This window comes from Trachurus trachurus (assembly GCF_905171665.1).
Source record: "Trachurus trachurus genome assembly, chromosome: 17".
Classification (NCBI taxonomy): Eukaryota; Metazoa; Chordata; class Actinopteri; order Carangiformes; family Carangidae; genus Trachurus; species Trachurus trachurus.
The window spans coordinates 6,075,866-6,100,000 of NC_139900.1; the positions used below are offsets into that span (position 1 = coordinate 6,075,866).

The 24,135-nt window shown below is 40.4% G+C and overlaps 1 protein-coding gene across 1 annotated transcript in view; it reads right to left on the minus strand.

Annotated features, from left to right (window-relative positions):
- The window catches only part of ranbp9 (RAN binding protein 9), a 32,477-nt gene extending 14,188 nt beyond the window's left edge, over nt 1–18,289 (minus strand). The window contains exons 1-5 of the mRNA XM_083992044.1: nt 17,614–18,289; nt 14,093–14,204; nt 9,483–9,535; nt 5,038–5,205; nt 3,687–3,709 (exon numbers count right to left, since the gene is read on the minus strand). Of these exons, the coding sequence (XP_083848170.1) occupies nt 3,687–3,709; nt 5,038–5,205; nt 9,483–9,535; nt 14,093–14,204; nt 17,614–17,833 (576 nt within the window). The 5' untranslated portion in view covers nt 17,834–18,289. The remainder of the gene's footprint in view (nt 1–3,686; nt 3,710–5,037; nt 5,206–9,482; nt 9,536–14,092; nt 14,205–17,613) is intronic.
- Nucleotides 18,290–24,135: the final 5,846 nt, after the last annotated feature.

Here is a 24,135-nt window from a genome sequence, read left to right on the forward strand (position 1 = left end):
AGGGATGTAATCTGAACAATAAATCAAAACAGGAAACGGTGAGAGGAAAAACAGGAAACCCACAAAATTCTCAGGAAACAAGCTTTTGTCTGCAATTACTCCTTTAAAATAAAAACTGGATTTTACCAGCGAGCAGATGTTAGCGACAGGAGAGACAGAGTTTTATTACAGAGATGAACTATAGTGAATCTATCAGACTGATTCATTCATCACAACGAGTGACTCAGTTGTTATGCTGCCGGTTACTAAGAGTAATTTTTTTTTGTTTTTCATGGACCCTGAAGTCATGACATCGTTCACACCACCAGCAGGTGATCGTTTCCTTCAGGGATCAATACTGCGTTGCATCTATGTGTTTATTATCTCTGTAATAAACTAAGATCCTGTAAAGAGCCTTCAGATAAATGTGCATTATGATTTAATTTGTTGCTACTTAAAATCCAATAAACTGTCAAAACCCAGCACCAGGTACATTTACATAAACCTGCAATTTGAAACTTAAAAATGACTTAGAAATGTGAAATTAAGCAAAAAGGAAAGAAAAAACTAGGGATTGAGCAGTATGGTTTTTTCAGGGCAGGTACAGATACCGATTATTAGTAATCAAGGACATTCATTTGCAGTAAAAATGAAAGTTTTGGTGTCAAAATTTAGGATAACACACCCGATATTAGAATAAATACAGTTTATAGTTTGTTTCTTTTTTGTAAACCGTGATCTCTGTGCAAAAATGTAAGGTCTTTTTATCATACATCATCAATATTATTTGGGTGGGACATTGTTACACAGCCAAGAGTGGTGACTCGCTGCATCAGAGCCAAAGGAGTGCGTTTTAAAAAGACATTTATTATCAGAAGAAAAAAAAACATCCATCGCAGATTACAGATTATTATGAAAATGCCAAATATCAGATATTATCAGCCATGATCGAATGAGTATTATGAAAATTGGTGTTGGTATTAACTACTGAAACTCTGGTTTAATGTTGACCGAAGACTCTGTCCGCTGTCGTTTCTAGCGAACGAGACTGAAAAGGGAGAGTTCATAGTTCTTTCTGCTGTGGACGTGACTTATCTAAACCCTGTGATGGTCGTTGGACCAGAAAGCTGAAGTGAAGACAATTTCTGTTTTTTTTGGGGGGGGGGGGGTTAAGAGCCGTTTCCTCTTTTCACTGGAGCTCCTCGATGACGCGATGTGATGACAGGACGAGCAGGTGTGTGGATCCAACTGAGTCAATCACAGCCTCCATATAGACTCTTTAAAGGGATAGTTCACCCAAAATTCAAATTTCACTCATTATCTACTCACTCTCATGTCGACTAAGGGCTGGGAGAAGTTTCAGAGTCCTCCGTGCCTTCTCTGAGTTACAGGGGGTCTCGGCGTAGCAGTATTTGTCCATATAATGGTTGTGAATGGTGCTCACTTTTCTTCGTCCAAAAAGACACACCAAAAAACATCCAAATACCTCCATAGTGCTCGTCTGTAATGTCCCTCTTGTATTGAAGCCCCAACATGAGAAATTGTTCCGCCGGTCAGTGCAAATCACGCGAGATTTGCACCGACACAGGAAGATCAGTGAACCGAGACACTGGGAGCTTCCGCTACAAACAAGCTTGAAATATAAACTTATTTAATTTTTTTCGGAACAATTTCTCATGTCGGGGCTTCAATACAAGAGGGACATTACAGACGAGCAGTATGGAGGTATTTGGATGTTTTTTGGTGTGTCTTTTTGGACGAAGAAAAGTTGTATCCATTCACAACCATTATATGGACAAATACTGCTGCGTGGACCCCCCCGTAACTCAGAGAAGGCACGGAGGACTCTGAAACTTCTCCCAGCCCTTAGTCCACATGAGGGCGAGTAGATAATGAGTGAAATTTGAATTTTGGGTGAACTATCCGTTTAAGGTTTGGTAAAATCAATTTATCCCCATAAGAATCGCACAAGGACAAAGGTGTGTGTGTCTATGTGTGTCTGTGTGTGTGTGTCGTCTCTTAAAGTCGCCTCTGTCATGGTCCAATAACCACAAAGGTCAGCGGTGGCGAGGTGACGCACTTCAGCGCAGGACTCTGGAGGAACATGAATGTCTGGCGCCGGTCCAGGCCTGTTCTGCTGCTGCTGCTGCTCAATGGATTATTGTTGCGGCGGCTAAGACTCTTATTTTCTTCTCCCTCTCTGAACGCAGCCGACCGACCGGCCGACCGGCCCGCGCTCCGTTCTCACTCGCTACCGAGCCAGAAGGAAGGAGGGAGGGGGAGGAAACAAAAGGGTCTCCCTCACATTCTGATGCATGAATCCCGTTAGAGTTAATGGAGGAGGAGGAGGAGGAGGAGGAGGAGGAGGTCGTTGTGTCTGACGGGGTGAAGACGTGCAGCTCTTAGCGACCTGAGGAAAACGTTGTGCTAAACGCTCCATCGTGTTCAGCAGCAGCAGATAATCTCTGTTGTGTTTGTGCAGCTGCTGGATCGACAGTTTGATCAGACACGACGAGGAAAATAAAAACCGAATGAAGCTGAAACTGCTGCGATTAAATGCATAAGTGACATAAAAAAACAGCCAGATCGTCACTGGATACTGAAATAATGTGAATGAACTTGTTAAAACTCCTGTTGTCCTTCTGGGTCAAACTGACCCAATCTCTGCCCTTCCTCCATCATCCCTTATTTCCTTCCTTTTTCCTTTCCTTCTTTCCACAATCCTTTTTCCCTTCCTTCTTTCCCTTCTTCTTCCTTCCTCGAATCTGTTCCCTCCCTCCATCTTTCCTTTCCACAATCCTTTTTCCCTCCCTTCCCTCTTCTTCCTTCCTTGAACGAATCTGTCCCGTTTCCCTTTCCTTCCTTCCTTCCTTCCTCCCTCCCTCCCTTCATCCTTACTTCTTCCTTCTTGACCCAATCTCTTCCCTCCCTCCTTCTATCTTTCCTTCCCTTTCCCTTCTTCCTTCCTTCTTCTTTCCTTGAACAAATCTGTTCCCTCCCTCCATCTTTCCTTCCTTTTTTCCGCAATCCTTATTCCCTCCCTTCCCTCTTCTTCATTCCTTGAACAAATCTGTTCCCTCCCTCCATCTTTCTTTCCTTTCTTCTTTCCACAATCCTTTTTTCCTTCCTTCATTCCTTCCTCCCTTCCCTTTTGACCCAATCTCTTCCCTCCCTCCTTCTGTCTTTCCTTCCCTTTTCCCTTCTTTCCCTTCCTTCAATTAATCTGTTCCCTCCCTCCATCTTTCTTTCCACAATCCTTTTTTCCTTCCTTCCTTCCCTTCGTCCTTACTTCTTCCTTCCTTTTTGACCCAATCTCTTCCCTCCCTCCTTCTATCTTTCCTTCCCTTTTACCTTCCCTCCTTTCTTCCCATCTTTCCCTTTGTCCTTCCTTCTTTCCTTGACCCAGGAGGACAACAGGAGGGTTAAAAACACTCGATAACGTTGCTTTCAGGGTGAAATCTGCCTGAACCTCCGACTCTCTGATCAACAGCAGAAGGTCACGCGCCTCCCGGCCTCCGATCCATCCCAGCGCAGCGTAAACACTTCGACTACACTTGGACTTTCTGAAGGACGTGAACCGTGAACCGTTTCCATAAATAGCCTCAAGTCCTAACAGCCCTGATTAATTATGGAAAGTTAAAAAAAAACAAAAAACATTTCATCTCAACACAGAACAGTGAACAGAGGAGGAGTGTGTTGGTACTTACTGGTAGGTCTGTGAAGGCAATACCTGCAGAGAGGGAGAGAGAGAGAGAGTCAGTGTGAAGGAGGGCAGTGGTTTCTGTTTACATGAACTGATCCAACCTGGTTTCCATCATCACTCTGCAAAAACCCGGTTTCTTTAATTTCATGTAAATGAGGAAGTGGAAAAAACATCAGTCAGACAGGAGGCACACAGAGGAATGTGTAGAGCACAGAACAAACAAAAAAACTTGTGACTCCAGAAAAAAATGCAGAATAATTCGATGCAAAATGAGAAGAACTTGAATAATAAATAAATAAATGAATGAATAAAAGTGTTGATACATCAGTTTCAGCAAATCAAGCGTTGGGTCTCACTCTCACTGGATCTGCAGGAGGAGTTAGTGTGGACAATTATAAAATAAGAAATGTTTGTTGTTGAAAACTGAAGCATATACAGTACAAGGGTTAAAGGGATAGTTCAACATTTTGGCAAATTGGCCCATTGCCATAATCCCTATAGTCATAGCAGTAGGTTTGTTACCTTTAATTGTCGGTGCAAGCTATTTTTAGAACGGCGGAGCAGAGCCGCGAGCTGCTCAGAGCTACGCTACGGAGGCTCATGGCATTTCTTGGTTTCACTCATCAAACTCATCAAATACACAATCCAACAACTCCACAACGCTCTGGTGGACAAGTTGTGACCTGCACATTCACCACGCTATGAGATAATAACACAACGTTACCACACAGAGTTGTTTTAGAGGGAAATACAGAGACTGTTGATGAAAAACTGTCCCTGAAGGCAACGTGCATCAGCGGTTTTGCATGAATTTCCCTCTAAAACAACTCTGTCTGGTAACGTTGTGTTATTATCTCATAGCGTGGTGAATGTGCAGGTCACAACTTGTCCACCAGAGCGTTGTGGAGTTGTTGGATTGTGTATTTGATGAGTTTGAAACCAAGAAATCCCATTAGCCTCCGTAGCGTAGCTCTGAGCAGCTCGCGGCTCTGCTCTGCAAAACAGTGGCGGAAGTTATTGCCCATTGTTTTTTTACAGTTAGAATATAACACAATGTGTGATGATGTTTGCTGCAATTCTAATGTGTTTACTGTCTGGGCTGATGATGGAGTAGGATTCAATGCACCAGTCAGTCGTCTCTTAGAAAGATCTTTTCAAAATAAAACAAGCTCCTTGCTGCTCATTTCAGCTTCATTATTATCATCTTTATCAATAAGCTGGGCAGCATTTACATCCAGGAACTGGGAAACACACGAACCAACAGGAAGTTTTTGTATGTGCAGTTCCTGTTCATCTCTGTGCAGTCATGTGTTCATTTATCTATTTACTACTGTCGGCAGCACGTGGCTCTTTACCTAGGCTGTGTCCGTTCTTTGTGTAGAAGCAGGTGTTGTTGATGAGGTTAACGCAGCAGCCAATCACGTCGCCCGTTGTAAACGTGGGTCCGTAGGGTTGCCCGGTGCCGGACGAGCAGAAAGAGTGGCCGTCGTCTCCGTGGTAACCATACGAGTGCTTGTCCCAACCTGAGGGCATGCGAAAGGGAAATGTGTTTAATAAAAGATTTTGTGAGCGCTAAGCAGGTGGCGAACAAAAAGACGGATGCAAAACAGATGCGAAACACAACACAAACACACACACACAGCGTAGTGCCAAGTAGTCGAAATGTAAAGTAAATGTGCAAAGAAACAAAAACTCCACAGTTTGTGAGTCTCTGGGTTTGTAGTGAAAATGTATCGCACTGTAAAAAAAAAAGTCACAAAGTCGATCAAAAAGGAACTTGAACTTGGATATTTTTTTAAATAAAGTGGGAAGCTAATTTCTTTTGGAAAAAATCATCACAACAAATCAAGACATGGTAGAAATGCAGAATAAAAAATGGGAAAATTTTAAGTTTGATTAAATGTATACGAGTAGTAACTGTAATTTTTTTTTTTTTGGGGGGGGATTTATGTATTTTTTTTCCAACATTCTCATTCATAATCATAACAGAACAAGTGACAAACACCATTCACACACACAGAAATAATCATAAAAAGAATAATTTAATTTTTGTATATTCGTTCGTTTTCGTACATCCTTTTTTCCCTTTTTTTTTAAAGCACTTTTCTGTCCTGTTTGGATTTATTTTGTTTGTTTGGTTTTGTTCATATCATTGATGTTACATTGTATGTTTCTAAATTTGTATGTCATATCCTGTTTTCATTAAATAAAAAATAAAAAACAGTCAGAAACTCATGCTCTGCTTTTTTTTAGAAACTGATTAAGTACAAAGTAGAAATTTAAAGTCATCATTTTTAAACCTTTAGTAGAAACTGTGCATGTGTGCCACTGCCACATACACATTACACAGCCCCAGCACTCTGACGTGGCCCTGCAGCGGTTCAGTGCCTTGCTCAAGGACAGTGAAGGAGGATAAATGACTAAAAAAAAAGAGAACTGATCCTGCAGCGTCACGCTTTTCATATTCACACTTTCCCCTGCGAGGCGGCTGCGGCGGCGGCAGCTTGTTGTTTTCACTGCGGCTCATTCAGCTCCGGCTCACAGCTGGACTCGCGCCCAGGATTTTGGGAGATTTGCAGCGTTTTGACCTTCGTTTCTTTCTCTGGCTGCTGATCAGTCGGCCGGTCAAAGCTCCCAGACATCGAGCTGCACATCGTCTCTGTTGTTCCTCTGCTCTTCACGCACAACGACTGATATTCACTCATGTAGAACGGACAAACCAAAAAAATAAAAAATAAAAAAACAACAAGGCTCAGTCAGTGTTTTTAAACTGCTGAACAAAAAAACGAAGTGTGTGTGGGGATTAAAAGCTACAAAATTCTAGTTATATAAAACTTCGGGAGTATTAAACCTGTGTGTGTGTGTGTGTGTGTGTGTGTGTGTGTGTGTGTGTGTGTGTGTGTGTGTGTGTGTGTGTGTGTGTGTGTGTGTGTGATGGGAGTTATTTGTCCAATCTGAGCTCCACAGGGACGGCGGCCTCGGGCTGTTTCTACTTTACAAACCCAGAGGCAGGATCCTGGATCTGGATCAGACCTGCAACAATTAATCGATCAATAATCGATTATTAAATTAATCAACTATTTTGATAATCGAATAATCGGTTTGAGTCGTTCTTTAATGTGAATATTTCTGGTTTCTTTGTTCCTTTGTGACATTAAACTGAGTCTCTCTTTGGTTTGTGGACAAAACGAGACATTCGAGGACGTCGTCTTGTGATTTTTCAACATTTTTTAACATTTTATTGACCATTGAATCGATTGATCGTTTAAATAATCGGCAGATTAATCGATAATGAATATAATCCGTTTAGCTGCAGCCCTGTTCTGGATTGTGCTGCTGCTGCATCATCCATCAGCGGAGGAAGCGGCTCAGCTCCACGCTGCAGCGCTCTGGCACCGGCTCCTCACAGTTAGTGCGTTGTCGTTAGCATCTGTCCGTCAGCTGAGACTCTGCAGCCTGTTATCTGTGAGTGGAGGGACCGGGCTGCTGGGCGGGTCCAGCTCTCAGGCCGGAGCGGAGGAGCTGCCGTCCTGTTGGGCCTGATAACGGCAGCTGGTTTAAAACTGAGCCAGTCAACTGGTCTTTTTATTCATTATTTAGTTTATTTGTTTGTTTTCAGCTTCACTTATAAAGCATTTCATACTAATGTGCTTTACATCAATTATTATTATTATAAATACTGCTGATTATGGTTATATGCTTTTTTCGTGACTGTTTTATCTCCGTAAAGCAGATCAGGTTTCTGGTTTTATGTTTTCCTAAATGTTTTTTAAGACGGTGGTATTTTTACTTGATCTATAAATCACTTAGTAACTGTGTTTTGAAAGGTGCTATACAAATAAAGTTTATTATAAAACAAAACATTTAACAGTAAGATTTTTGAAACCAATAATATATACAATGCGGTGAGAAGTATTTGCCCCCTTGTGATTTCTTACTTTTTTGAGTATTTGTCACACTTAAATGTTCAAACTGATTTTGATATTAGACAAAGACAACCCAAGTAAATATAAAATGCAGTTTTTTAATGATTATTTAATTTATTAATAAGGTAATAAGTATCCAAACCTGCCTGACCCTGTGTGGAAAAGTAGCTGCTAGTTGCTTTTTGAGATCTGAGGCCGGGTTCAGACTACACGATTTCTTTGTCTTTCACAATGGGCAGATTAAACCATCACAGGGGAATAAACACTAGCCGTGTCTTGGTCTGGAAACTGGCAGCACCTCAAGTATCACAGCGACATATGATTTATCGTGACCGAACCCGGCGCGAGTTGGCGTCACAACAAACCGTCAGTCACGGCGACTGTAGCGCTGTGTGAGATGCTAGTGGGCTTTAGCTCCGACAGGAAGAAGAAACAATGGTGGTTGGTTCCTGGGTGAAGAGGACGGTCTGACCGACTGTTCTTCACAGAGAACATGAGCTACGTTAACAAATGTGTTCACCTCAAAACCATTCACTTATATTGCTACATGAAGCGAGCTAACGTAGCTTCACTGTGTGTGAACGATGCGTCAGAGCTCTGTTGTCCTATTGGTCAACGTCAAGGTTCACGTCGTAGTATCGTAGAAATGCAAAAAATTCTAACAAGCTGGACTTTTCATCTTAGATGCAAAATCACTGTTTGCTGTTTCCCGTAGGGCTGCCCCCAAATAGTCGACCAAGCACTGGTCGACCAAAAAAATCATTAGCCGACCAAAATTTCATTGGTCGATTGGTCGATTGGTCGCTGAAAAAAAAAAAAGACATGTGGAGTCCTGTCTTGTCAAAATCAATATGACTGAACAGTATATGAAAGGCTATAGGGCTTTTAATTTGAAGGGCCAGATACAAGAAGTCGTGACACTCACTCGCTGTCAGTTTTTTGTTGTTGTGGGGTTTTTTTCCCTTGGCAAGAGCGACTTTTTCCGATGTTGCTCTGGTTTGGAGACTCGTTTTCAACGTTTAGTCGACTAATCGCCATAAAACGACTACTGGTCGACCAAGAAAATCTGTGGTCGGGGGCAGCCCTAATTTCTTGCACTCATAACTGGGCCCCGACGCTGGAAATGTGTCGTCCACAACAAAATGGTGTGAAAATCGGCCTTTAGCCTCCTTCAGTTTGTCTGACAGTTTTCTATTGAAGCTATTTCTTGAATCAACAGCTCTGGCCGTGATCAGGGTGTAGAGGGCGGAATTTAAAAAATTGGTTTATCACAGTTAATTCATGATTTAACAAGAAGGAGCAATTACTTTTTCACACGGAGCTTTTTTTCCCCCTTGATACATTAAATAATCATTTAAAAACTGCATTTTATATTTACTTGGGTTATCTTTGTCTAATATCAAAATTAGTTTGAGGATCTCAAACATTTAAACATTTACTCTGAAGATCTTAAGGATCTTAAACACAAAAAAGGCAAATACTTTTTCACGACACTGCGTATACTCATGTGAAACTCATTCACTTCCAGCCTGGTAGAAATCGTGCGTCTCTGCCGATGAGAAAAGCCTCATGTGTGATCAGATCATTGTCAGATAACACACTGAAATGAACTGTGTATCAGTCACAGTCGCACCTACACCCAGCGCATCGCAGGCCAAACTCATTCTCTACCAGAAAATGAGTTCACAGAAGAAACGACACCCACACGGATGAAGAGAAGAGAAAGGAAGAGAAGAGAGAGGCTGAGGTGACACAGACGGTGACATGAAAACAGACGACTTCTTCTCACCACACCCACAAGCAGCAACAGCAACAACAGCAACAACACAACACACTGACATCAATGAAATGCAAACAACGTGTGGTTGTCTTACCAGGCAGCCTGTTCATGTTTACACCCTGAGCTGAGAGGCCGATGCCCATGTACCTGAGGAGCAGAGACAGGTTACAGGAGTTTAATTAAACATGTTCAAACAGAGAAACATCATAAAACTTTATTACCAACTCTACATCTGTTTGTTTTCATACCAAGAACCCATCTGTGGATCAAAATCCATCCAACAATTAGCTCATCAGTCTCATTTTGGACTGAATCCAATTTTTTAAGTAATAAAGTATTTAAATAGTAATAAAAAATTTAATTAGTAATTCAGTTATAGTAGTTTTATTATTTTTCAAGTAAAAATACTTCTTGTTTCCAGGATCTGAACTGTGAGGATTGAGTCTTTCTGACTGTTGTAAGTCGGGATGGGACGACTAACCGATTCGCATCGATGCACGGAGCGCAGGCCAAATGTAGGACAGCTATGAATGGATGTAACTTAAAAAATAAAAAAATAAAAAAAATCTAAATCTATCTGTTATTAAAAGTTTGGTCGTAAAACTCGATGTGTTTTCTGCATTTATTTGTACATGTAACCAACCAAATAAAATGTTATTTGACATTTTCACTCGGCCTAAATAAGATCTACGCTACGTTAACGTTCACCATAGATGTATGTGTGGTCAGGGTTCGTCACTGCAGCTGCAGCCGCTACGTCTAAGAGCGGCGAGCGACGCATTGAAAGCTTTTTCCATGCTCCGCTGGCGAACAGCTCCACAAGATATGAAGCTTTTATCAGGTTTTGTTGAATCTGCTGCATATTCGTCTTAAATGCATCGGACTGAGGACAGCGCATCGAGGTGCGTATCTCATCGGCTTCATGCCAGAGATGACCAACCCAACTCCAGCTGTAAGGAGAGGACATTTACTAAACGTCTTGTCTGCTCGTGCTCTGGGACGTTGTGTTTTTTAAAGGTGTACAGAAAAGAAAATTGAATTTAAGCCCACTCTGGGTCATAAAATTAGTGTAATAACTCATCTTTCAGACGTTGTAGGCCAAACTTTGTGCAAAATTCTATTTTTGAGTAAATCCGGGATGAAAGTGTGTATTTTTTTCCCCCGCATTGGATAATGCAGGCGCACGGATTATATGTCAGCCTGTACACGATTCATCAGCCACTGATATTGGATCCGTAATCCGTCATTCAAACGTCTGAGAAACGCACACACACACGGAGCTCGGGCTCGCCCCACACTTTGAATATCCCGCCCGCTCGATAACGACCAATCAAATTTGTTTTCCTTGCTCGGGTAAACTCGTGTTGCAGCTCGTGACAACTCGGCGCGACAAACAGGACAAACGGACATTTCTGTACACCTTTAAAGTCCACATGAATAATAAGCTGATTAACTGATCGTGGAAATAATCACTAGTTGTCCAACTCCTAAGCAGATATTCATGTATTTGTGTCTCAGGCTCAATTACTGTACTTTTGAATATAATTATAATAATATTCAATATTACTAATCATTATAATATTGAATTAAACTCATCAAATGAATGTTTGAATTCCTGGACGACACAAACTCCAGTAAATGAGGAGAAAGTGACGGACGATGAGTTTTCAGATGTCTCGGGTTCAAGGGGTCAACGTGATTGAAAACAACCTGTGATGTCATCAGACTTGCAGATTGACCTCTAACCCTGTGGAGACTTTAATCCTGTTTTGTGCCTCAAACTGTTTCTTGATGTGAATTCTCCAAAAGTCTCACTCGCTATGATGCGGCACGTGCTGAATAAACTCAGACTGCTGCACAACCCGGTGATTTCAGAATGATTTATAGTGCATGTGTGTGTGTGTGTGTGTGTGTGTTCCTACAGAGAGTGTGAAACAGCGTGAGGACGTGTCTGATGAGATATTGATAACATCTCAACACGTCTTCTAAGAGTCTAAAGTCAGAGGAGGAGGAGGAGAGCGGGACTGTGATCTCATCTGAGCCGCCGTCTTTTCTTTAACTGATCTCTGATCTGCCACAAAAAGATGAGATGACCAGCGCTTCATGCAAAGAGAACAAATAATCTGGAAGAAATGTATAATAACTACAATATATATGTATATTTATAGCTGCCAGTGTGATGTGGTTAAAATCCTCATTCAAGTTTGTGTCATGAATAAGAATAAAAAGCTACAGAGCTGCTGTACGTCCAGATTAGACCGGTCTGCTCTTCTGTTTATCTATTAGCACATTTTTATTAAATCTTTCACCAACTCTAAATTAATGCAGCATGTCACATGAGCATCTCATTAGTTATGATAGAAAAAAAAAAACTCTTATCTCCCATTTTCTATCCATCCATTTCTTTGTGTTGTAGTGTGTGATGTCACAAACGGAGCAGGCTGTTAGCATTAGCTCATTAGCTCATGATGTGACTCACACCGTTTACACCTGACGTTAACACGCATCTCCTCTCCAGTCTCCATAGTGAGATCAGAGGCCTGTACTGCAAAGCCAGTTTAGTGGGTTAGCGAGGTATGTTGAGTGTAAAGCCAGCCTCTCCTGTACTGCGAAGGTGGCTGTCTTTTAACGAGGCTAGATCACCATGGTAACTTATGCTTAGCTCATAACCTGGTCCCGACCAGGTTATGTTCCGAGTTTAATCATAAAACCGGCTGTAAAAGCGCCGCTGTTTCACTATTTTAACTCATTTACAGCTGGCGGCACCTTTACTTTGAAAGTCCAGTGGAGCTGGATCAGAACGGAGCGTTTGTACGGAGGGAGAGATCAGCTGATCGCTGCCGTTTACTTTCTCTGAGCGTCTCCGCTGAGTCTCCGCCTCCTCACCCGTTGAGCTGAGCGTCAGGAGCTCATTATATATTAGACTATAGCCTATATTTTACTTTTATATACAGTCAGTCACCACTGATAGAAGTTGTTTGCTCGCAGCAGGACAGATAATCAGATGGATAATCGGTAAAGTTAATAATTTCACTTAATGTGGCCGTGAATAAATTAATTCCGATGTGTCGCCTGTTATATTTCAGTGTTGCCCAAACGCAAATCTTCAATAAGTCTCCGCTGTTTTCACATTTAAAAAGGTCTTTGTTTATGAGATTTGCTTGTAGCTACAGCACCTAAAAAAAACCTCACTGTAACCTATCCAGCCTCGCTTCCAATAAAACACACACTCGCGTTATAATTGCGATCAGTGAAATATATAACAATATAAAACACAATTTAAAATGACAGTTGATGTTGCTCTAGTTTATATGGATAAAGCTTCATATTTAAAAGTAGCGCAAGAGTTGTCAGAAAAATTAAAAGCAGCCTCCTCTCTTGTCATATTTGCAGCAACACTGTTGCTTCAGGCTGCGATCGTGCTTTTTTTAAATATCGCTCATACTCTCTCCATTAAAACAATTGCACTCGTCTTGGCTGAAATCAGCCCGTTGTGGATCAATTTCGTGCGGAAGTAGAATAATATGACGTCAAACGCCCCCTTTTATGTGAACGCGCGCAGAGCACAAAGCTGAGAACCGGACTTGACTAATTAAGTTACTAACCACCGTCACAGTACCGTTTAGCTCTGATTGCGGACTTGAGGGTTTGTTGAGCTGCATCTTGAGCACAAAGCCTAGGTATGTTGAGCCTCCTTCGCAGTACAGGCCTCTGATCACATATTACCGTGGGTAAATTTAAAAAGAAAGAAGACAATAAATAGAAGTATTTCCACCGGTGTAGTTGTGTGTGGATACAGGACACATGACCGTTTACACTTGTGTTCAATGTGGTGCAACCTGTGATGATTCTAATGTTTACTGTGCAATTAGCATGTTAACAAATACACATGCTGACAGATGCAGACCCCATGTTAATATGCTGACATTCATCATGTAACATAGGACTGTGTGGTCTATCGCTTCATACCAAAAACTGGTCTTTATTTTGTTATGATGTGCATTTTTGTGTTTCAGCGGGGACCCGTTTCACTGCTGCTCCCCAAACAGACATGCTAAACGATCGCGGGGTGATTTTAACACTGTACAATTAATATTTAGGCGTTTATTAGCAAGTTGTGACCTGCACATTCACCACGCTATGAGATAATAACACAACGTTACCAGACAGAGTTGTTTTAGAGGTAAATACAGAGACTGCTTGATGAAAAACTGTCCCTGAAGGCAACGCACATCAGCGGTTTTGCATGAATTTCCCTCTAAAACAACTCTGTCTGGTAACGTTGTGTTATTATCTCATAGCGTGGTGAATGTGCAGGTCACAACTTGTCCACCAGAGCGTTGTGGAGTTGTTGGATTGTGTATTTGATGAGTTTGATGAGGGAAACCAAAGAAATCCCATGAGCCTCCGTAGCGTAGCTCTGAGCAGCTCACGGCTCTGCTCCGCCGTTCTAAAAATAGCTTGCACCGACAATTAAAGGTAACGAACCTACTGCTATGACTATAGGGGTTATGGCAATGGGCCAATTTGCCAAAATATTGAACTATCCCTTTAAGTTTTACAGAACTGAAACTTCACCTGCTGCTGTGTTCACTCGTGCTTCACGTTCATATTTTAATTTTTTCAAACGGTGAGGACACGGCCGTCCCTTCGAGCGACGCTGCTGCTAACAAGTTGTTTGTGTGAGATGTTTCTGCTGCTCACCCGTCTCTGCCTTTGCTGATGATCTTCACCTCGAAGTAGTAGACCCCGCAGGCGGCCGGGATGGGGTGGGTGGCCCGCACGGACGCCGCATCTTTAGGGGTTTTGCCATGACCTTAAAAGGTGAAGAAGACAGTGTGGTGGTTATAACACTTAAATGGAAACTGAACCACTCGGCGATCAATGGAGGGGAAAGAGAAGAGATACTGAATATGAACGCAGCCACGACGACCTGAGAGTTTTCAATGATTCACTTGAATTCCCGGCCCAGAGAGCGCAGAGCGTGGACTGTTTGTAGGTTATCAGCAGCAGAACAAGTGACAGTGGAGGAGATTAAACCCTAAATCCTGACAACGGTACAGCTGAGTCAGTGTGTGTGTTTAACAAGCAGCAGACAGACACACACACACACACACACACACACTGGGCAGATGTGAAAGAAAATCACAACTGGATTTTTCTCCTTTCATTGTTCAGCGTTTGGACTTTTGAGCCGTGTGAGTTTATACAATTAGCTACCTGTCAAAAAACTTCTACGTCTGTTACAAGAAGGAGCTTTCATTAATTAATTAATCAATTAAATAATTAATGGTTTAAACTTTATTGCACAGGAAAAGCCAAGAGCACATGAAGTCTGGAAAATGTCTTTAACTACATAGACTGATAAAACTTTCACCTCCATTTTAAATTTACTCTTGTGCCAAAATGGTTGCTGGAGGACTCACTCACTGACACCGTCTGTATTCAAAACTAAGGTTGGAAGAATATTATTATTTTTAGTTCTTTTTTGTTATCTTTAATTAATATTTGTTGAGCTCAATCTTTGCAACATGAAACCCAATTGTTCTCATGCATAAAATATCAGAGAACAGGGGAAATGCTGAATGGAATATGGAAATACAACTTTCTGACATGCTTCAGTTGTTCTAAGATGTTACACACACACACAATCATCTGACAGATAAATGAAATCAGTGCGTTGCATTGATGCAGTTCTTGAGTTTCTAATTGTGTTTATTAATATAACCACTTACTGTAATATCATTATTATTATTATCATCATTAATTTTCCTATAAAAGTAGAAGTTGAAGATTTTTCAGATTATTATTATCATTATATAAGACTAAAACCAGTGACAACATTAGTATCTAGGCACCAAGAACAAGTCAAGTGTTTGTATTTTATCCTATTTTTACTTTTTATATCATTTTATATTATATCATATTATTTTAGGTTATATAAGCTGTTGGACATTCTGAATTTCCCTCCTAAGGATTAATTGAGTATTTTCTATTCTATTTTAAAAGCTCTCTTAGCTGATTAACTAAATACTCATTATCTTGAATAGTAGCTAATTATTTAAATACTGTAGTCATCTCAGCTCTGGCACAATAGAGATCATTTTAGTTGAAGTAAAAACTACTGAGTGGAATATTCTGTTAATTAGGTTTTAGATAAAACGTGTGGTACATATATGCAAATTAGGCACAGAGATCATCTGGAAAAAAAAGTTTACTAGTCGTCCACATTAAACTTATTCATGTCAAGGTTGATTTACAGCCTGCCACCATACACACTTATATTTGCATACTACATTTGACATAGCAGAACTAGTTATTTATAGACTGCCTCAAACTGTCACTTAAACACTTTGGACATAAAGTGTGTTTTTGACCTGAGCTGCTGGTGATGATTCATGTAAAAGTTGTCTCTCTGTGTGTGTTGCTGCTATAAGAGAAGATACATCTGGGTGATTTCACTGCACAAATACAGAACAATCTAGCTGTAACAAGGAAGAGAGAGTGTGTTCAGAGCTGGTCAGAGCCAGAACAGCAGAGCACACCCAGGAAACACAGTTACACCTTGGTTTTTTTTAAGGGAAAACATCAGCCTATTATTGTAGGCCTGCACCAAAACCCCTCTGGATAGCAGCTCTGCTAAGCAACTCGTCCAACCTGAATGTCAGAGAAGACACTTGATAGCCAAACCTCAGCAGCACAGGGCTATTATCTATACATAATATTATTATCATTATTACCAATAACTACATCACTTGTAGGGCTGTCGATCCCTAATCGTGATATCTGACACTGTATTTCCTATCATTAAAATAAAAAATCACCATGTAATGCTACATTAGCCTGATCAAGAGGCTCGTGTGTAGTCCCATCCGTTTTGGCTAGAATGATTATGTGACTGACGACCAGTCTAACCAGCCATATAACTGGGTTTAGATTGTCTACTTTATTATTAGACATATGGGCGCATGTAAATTGTTTTTACTATTTATATAGTGCAATACAGGGTTTTGACTGTGTTGTGTGTCCCTGCTTCATCCATCCCCATTTCAAACCATGTATTGTTATTGTATTATTTTATTGTATTTATTTTGCTTGGTTGGTTGGTTGTTCTTGTTCCTGTTGGTTGTACTGTTGTTTTGTTTTGTTCCAATTGTGCCTCTGTTGTATGCGAATATTATTCAGGTTTGGATTTAAAAAATTAAAAAAAAAAGGGGGGCAAAGCAGAGAGAAGAGAAAGAAAAAAAAAAAGGTGGGTGCATGTATATTGTTGTATTTTACATCAGATGATGACAGTGACAGTTCACAGGGGAAGCTAAAGCTAAGCTAACGAGCTAGCAGGTCAGTTTTGACTAAGATGTCCTCTGCCTTGTTGTTGATGATGAAGCTGCTCCATATAACTGGGATTAGTATAGGTTGTACTTTATTATCAGACATAAATGGGTGCATGTTAACTGTTTTTTATCATAATTATTATTATTTATATAGTGCAATACAGGGTGATAATCAAATAATAACACAGGGGTGCAACATAGGTGACAGCACAACACAAACAAGACACAAAATAGGCGAACAGGGAGAAAACACGACAAAACAAAAGAGGTTGGGTGCTGTTGTATTTTTAAACCAAAAGACAGATTGTGACAGTGACAGTTCACAGGGGAAGGAAGCTAAGCTAGCGAGCTAGCAGGTGCCTGTGCAAATTATCATTTGTCCAGGTTAAAACGCAATTCAATCAAGTCAACTGGACAATTAGTTTCACTAATTATTATTTATATGGTGCGATACAGGGTGGTGATGAGGACACATGATTAAATAATAACACAGGAGTGCAAACGTTGATGACAGCACAGCACAAATAAAGACACAAAATAGGCGAACCGAGAGAAAATAAAGGAAAAACTAAACAAAACAAAACGAACAAAAGGTCGGTGCTGCGTGTAAAATGTTATATTTCAGATCGGATTGTGACAGTGACAGTTCACAGGGGAAAGAAGCTAAGCTAACGAGCTAGCAGGTCAGTTTTTGACTAAGATGTCCTCTGCCTTGTTGTTGTTGTTGATGATGAAGCTGCTAGCCTAGCCTAGCTTAGCTTAGCTTAGCCGACTTTGTTTTTAGCCACAACGGCAGCATCCGTTAATAACCGTTAAGCTAAGCTACCGTTAGCATTAAAATGTTTTTTTATAAAAGTGCCGAACCGAGAGCGTGTGTCTCCGTGTCATTACCTTTATAGTGCACACGGAGGTTGTTCTGAGAGAGACCGATGTAGCTGAACTTGTCCTTCGGGCTCCAGGAGCGAGGCAGCGGGGTCTCCTGCTCGTTGACGGCCGGGTAGAGCCGCCGCAGCCTCTGGTTGAGCTCCTTCTCCTGCTCGTTCAGAGCCGCGTCTCCGTGAACCACCACCGACATGAGGAACCCACCGCAGCCCGACGACTGTCCCGACATCACGGCTGGTGTTAGTCACAAAAAACTAAAATAAAAGTAAAAAATAAAAAAAATAAATGGCTTGTCAGCAACAACAAGCCAGAGCCACTTGTGTCAGTCAGTGTCAAGTTTGTTAAAGAGGAGGAGGAGGAGGAAGGAGGGGGGTTAGCAGCAAAGCTAGTTAGCAGGCTAAGCTAAGCTAACTGGCTTCGCTGTTTGTACAGAGCTAGTTAGTTAGCCGAGGGGCTAACGAAGCTAAAAACGCGTTTAGCTTCTGCTGTAAAAGGGCTCGGGCTGACATCAGCTGACACAAAGACACCAGGGGAAGACGATCCGAGGAACGAAAGTTAAAAGACTAGAGGAGCTAATAATCGTCGCACCGCAGCAAAGAAGTAAAGACGCTAGACTAGACGGATCGACCAAGTCTGAGGAGCTCAGCTCGGCTCAGCTCGGCTCGGCTTACTCGGCTAGCCTCGATCTTTTGTTTGTTGTCGGAGCGGGATACGCGAATCTGATTGGCTGACGGCGGCTCCACTCACTTCCTATGGGAATGTGAAGTAGCAGTGACAGCAACTCATCAATACACTCCCGAGGTAGGTACACCCACTGAGTCATCATCATCATCAGTTTTCTGCAGATATAAAATTGTTTTTTATCTCTTTAGCCTATATATATATACGATATATATATACACTACCAGTCATTCCTTTTGATTGTGCTTTTGTGTTTTTGTTCTTCAACTTCTTTAGCTATGTTATTTAGGCTATAGATGAAGGAACAAACTGAAATTGTGCCTTATTTTGTTTCCTACATATAGGCCTATATACATACGCTACCAGTCAGTGGTCAAGTTTGGACACACCTTCTCATTCAATGTTTTTTCTTTATATATATTTCTATGACTTCTACATTGTACATTCAAACAGCACAATTTCAGTTTATTCCTTCATCTGTAAATAACATTTAAGATGAAGAACAAAAATTGGAAACACAAAAGCAATCATATACATATTCAAAAAGGAGTAGGAACAAACAAAAATTGTGCCTTATTTTCTTTTACATATAGGCCATACGCCACCAATCAAAAGTTTGGACACACCTTCTCATTCAATGTTTTTTCCTTATATATGCTATTTCTATTACTTCTACATTGTACATTCAAACAGCACAATTTCAGTTTATTCCTTCTTCAAAAATTTGAAACAAAAACACAAAAGCATAATCATACATATTTGAAAAGGAGTGAGAAAAAGCTGTGGAGTTCCTCCCACTCTGTGTGAAGAGACATTAACATTTCAATAGATTTAGCATTGCACATGTGCAACATTATTTACAATGATGGACGAAAAAAAGTATTGAAATCAATGCAGCAGACCAAGAGACATTGTCTTTCTTATTCAAACCATGTCAAAACAGCTATAATAACTTGTATACTGGTTGCTGAGGACTTGTAAACAGACTTTGATGAGTAAAATCTGCACAGCTCGTGTTTAGGAACCAAAGCAGGTGCAGTGATCAGAATAGACTATGGTGGCGTCATTAGATTTTGCCCAGAACCTCAGAAATAATATTAGCTATTTTGAGATCTTGGTTACAAATCTATGATGCCTTTTATTAACACTTAGATTATACAATATAACGCTTAGTTTCATGAGAAAAAACGTTCCCACCAAACATAATCATAACATGTAGCCTACAGTAGCAGTGACATTCATAGAGAGATATTGTTTCTAAGAGACAGAGTGGCAGAAACCAATGAGTGTTCCTGTTGGGTCTCATCAGTTACGTCGTCATTGTTATTTGATTTTTAAACATCGATTTGTCCATGAATGTGCAGTTTTTCAGTGAAATATAACCTGAAATTCAAAGAGCAGACTGGATCTCACAAAACAATGCTATACGGTTTGTTTTTCCAACTTAAAAAAAACTGTTTCCAGGAGTTATTGCTGCCACAGATATAATGATCACAGTGTTTTCATACTGTTTGCTAATCAATGTTTTGTGGTGGATGGTGGCCGTAGATTTTCAGAGTTTGTATTTTTCTATGTTTTGTGAACGTGTAGCCTCTATTCGTTGTTATTAAGTAATGCTTAATGCTATAGTGCTGCAAGTGCCTGAATCTAATTATAGTTGTTAGCGGCTTTAGTTGCCATTAGCAGATATTGTATTGCAAGGTGCAATATGAAACGAATATTAAATAGAGATCATTTTGCAGTGTTGACATTTTGTAACTGAGCAGATATGGTTAGGAAAAGACTATAATTATTATCAGTAGTGCTGCAATAGTGTTGAAACATAATCCAAGTGGGATTCATTGTGCTCTCTTAATATGTTTCTCCTGCAAATTAAATTAGATGTGTATAAATGTAATTTCTGCAGAATAAAAGTGCAGGCATTTGGAAGAAAAAGAAGCAGAAACATTAGACCTTTGATTTTTGTGTTATTGATTAGTCTCACTTTTATTATGCAATTCTGTCATTTTTGGGAAAAATTGAAGAAGGTCTGCCTGCCCCTGGGAATCAAAAACAGAAAAGCACATTGTTTTTGTTTAAAGACGAAGTAAACAAGGTAAAAACCAGAGCATTCATCTGATGAGGGAGACTCACATTGTGTGACAAAAACAAACCAAAATAATTTCTTGGTGTTGCTCTTTTCCAATATGAGCAACGATGAAACGAAACCGACAACAGAGTGGCCGATCGCCTCTTTAAGGGTCTTATCATTTCATTGTGCTGCATGTTTAAGTAATCAGATTACCTGTTGATCAAATCACCAATCATTCATTAACACACAGTGAATAATATAGACCCTTGCTCAGCCTTGTTATTGGAAACCAGCAGCCGCCGCCCGGTGTTGGATGTAACACACGGTGAAAACAAACATCTGGAACACTGAAGCTTGATTTGATGAGTGGTTGTGATGAATAATTTACGATTACCGGTGAACGAACCTTAAAGGGATACGCCAACTTTTTTTTTTCGTGTCTTGCCTCAGTCCCGAGTCCATGACCAGCAGATAGACACCATCCTTTCGACTGTGCGTGCAGTAACAAGGGAGATAGAGCCGTATCGCCTGTAATTAGCTTAGCTCAAAGTATATAGGTAGTGTTAGCCTGCCTCCTACCTGAGCCGAAATCAGCTCTAAACTCTGTAAATATATCACTTTATCGACATTTCAAACATTTTTAGGCGAGAAAGTAGCCGTTTAGATCAGCAGTGTGTCGTTAATTTGTCTAAATACCAGCTGTTTACAATTTTGTTCGGACGAATTCAGCGCTACTCAAGCTAGCCGTTGTGACCAACGCACTTCCGGTTACTTTCACAAAATAAAACACCCGTTGCCCTTTACATACAGAAAACCATGACGATAGAATTTGTGCTTTTACTTTGAAATAGGAAGCTAAGCTACCCTCGATGTAGCTAGCTTGAACCAAAATAAACCGTCTCTGCTTGAACCCTCCGTTTTGACCGATCTCGTCCCGTTAGCGGCATTTGACCGCTCAAGATGCCTTACCGAAGAGTTTTGTCAGCTCTGAGACGAAGATCGGCCCGCCGGTTTCCGTTTAGAGTTGGTGAAGAGTTTCTCTGATGACTTTAGGTGGAGGCAGGCTAACACTACCCATACACTTCCAGCGTTTGAGCTAATAAGCTAATTACGGGCGATTCGGCTCTATCTCCCTTGTTACTGCACGCACAGTCGAAAGGATGGTGTCTATCTGCTGGTCATGGACTCTGGACTGAGGCAAAGACACGAAAAAAAAATGTTGCCGTATCCCTTTAAATATCAGCGGTCAGTCATCCAGAGTGTTACGCTTTGTTGTGGTGTTTTTTGATCAGAGGTAGAAAACAGGCTGAAGGGAGTTGTTTCTTTTTCTTTTTTCTTCTTTGTTTTTTTGGTTTGGCTTGCACCGCCTGGTCTGTGAACGTCGCTCACACCAACATGTGGGAATGTTCATTGCTTCACTAAAAAGGAATCTGAAATGATGTTACGCTCCCTGTAGGGAAACACTTGCTCGGATTCAGATTCAAAGTCCCGCCTCCTGTAAAGCAGAGGTGGTTGGAGGCCGAGGCTGTTTGTCATTAGCAGGACGTGTGTGTGGATTGAGGACAAACAGATCCTCGGTGTTTGTTTTATGGTCTGTTCAGAGGAAGAGTTTACCAGCATCATCACATGGAGATGGAACAAACAGTAACAGCAGTAGTAGTAACAGTGAAGATAACAATAAGTGGAAGTATTGATCTTGACTGTTAGGGAAATGTTTCAGTGTTTTCTCCACCACATGTTATCTCACAGCTGCAATCCTTGTTATTTCTCAGTTTAAGATTATATATGATGATCTGATAAAGTAGAACAAACTGTTAAAACGTTAACATTTGTGCAACATTACAATCTGTCCCTTTCTAAACTTTTCAGATTTCATTATAAAAGTTTGTTTTTTTCCGAAGTCAAAGTGAAAATATTAAATTTAAAGATGAAAAAAGATCGATGCAGGAATAAGTCTTAGCCTAACCATCTTCCAACTGGATAGATTCAACCTGTGACCCTTTGGAGGGTCTATATAGGACTGGAAATATACTGCACTAACCTGTGTAGATGTTTGTATTAAAGCTCCATACAGTATAAAGGTAGATGTTTGTGTTAAGGCTCCATACAGTATAAAGGTAGATGTTTGTGTTAAAGCTCCATACAGTATAAAGGTAGATGTTTGTATTAGAGCTCCATACAGTATAAAGGTAGATGTTTGTATTAAAGCTCCATACAGTATAAAGGTAGATGTTTGTATTAAAGCTCCATACAGTATAAAGGTAGATGTTTGTGTTAAAGCTCCATACAGTATAAAGGTAGAGATGTTTGTGTTAAAGCTCCATACAGTATAAAGGTAGATGTTTGTGTTAAAGCTCCATACAGTATAAAGGTAGATGTCCATGTGTAGTGTGATTATAAAGCAGCTCTAGGTTCTATATTAATACTGTGAAAGTATCAAAGCCTCAGTCCACAGAGAAATGCGCCTGTATTCAGAAACTGAGCCATAAAACCAGCCGTCAGGACTTCCTGTCACTTTGTGATGTCACAGCTAAGACCCGCCCCCTCACCACCTGGACCCACCATCCAACACTTACTTGCATAATTTGGTTTCTCTGGGTGTTTAATTTTGAATACTCATCTGTTTTTTACTTAGACTTAGAAAATATTGAACATTTAAATATTTATAAGCTTCTCTGCTTTTAATTATAATAAAATATTTCACCTTAATGTACTGACTCTATTACCTGAGTGACGTCAGGGCCCCCCACAGCTCCTCTGGCCCCAGACGTATCAAACAATCACAGTGTTGACAGTTTCATTTGCTTCGTCTGAACACCTCTGCAGCCTCCGTGTCGTCTCCTGACTCAACATATCTGAGCTGCGACCGTTTCATTTGAAGCCTTGATGCTTTATTTACACCGTCACTTCCTGCTTTCTGGGACAGAGACGGTTGGAGAATCATCACACACACTCACAGTCTCGTTATGTTTTCCTCTCTTTTAGTGCAAAGCTGAATGAGGATGCAGGAGGAGGACCAGAGCTGCCACAGCTCCCTCTGCTGGTTCAGACTCAACACCGTCACCACAAGGACTGAGGTATGATTATTACAGGATCTGCTTTAACCAATCAAACCAATTAACAGACCCATTGTCATAACCAGAACCACATCTCCACATATCACACAGTCTCAACCTGACAACACTATACACTATGTATATTGATATTTTATGGTCTTTGCAGTAAATTATTAATCCTGTATGTAGTTAAACTCTAAAGCAGACACCTTTTCAAAGAGACGGGTTGGTTGTTAATAATAATGCTATTATTATTAAAAGGGTTAAAGATAAAGAAGATAATTGGGCCACAAAGGGTTAGTGTTGTTATCCTCAATAGAAGACATTAACAATGACTCTGTTCAGTAGTTAATTAACAAATCTCATTATTTACACCTGTGCTTTTCCTACTGCCTTCTGTGGAGAGTTTTAATGTTTTACTTGAGTTATCTTTTCCTTTTTTTCTTTTTTGCTGTTAGATTTTTATCTGTCTGTTGTTTTGTAACATAATATTTGTTTAGATAATTTTGGTTTGCTGCTCTGTATAGGCTATATAAAAAACTTTACAACTTTTGTTTCATAAATAGAAAATTCTACTTACAATAATAAACAATAGAAATGAACAGCGATTTAAAAAAAAATACTTTTGAAAGCAGAATTTGTCGGAGTAATAAAAAAAAAAACTATTATTCAGAGCTCCATTTTGCTTTTTGTTAGTTTCTATTTCACAACAAAACTGTTTAT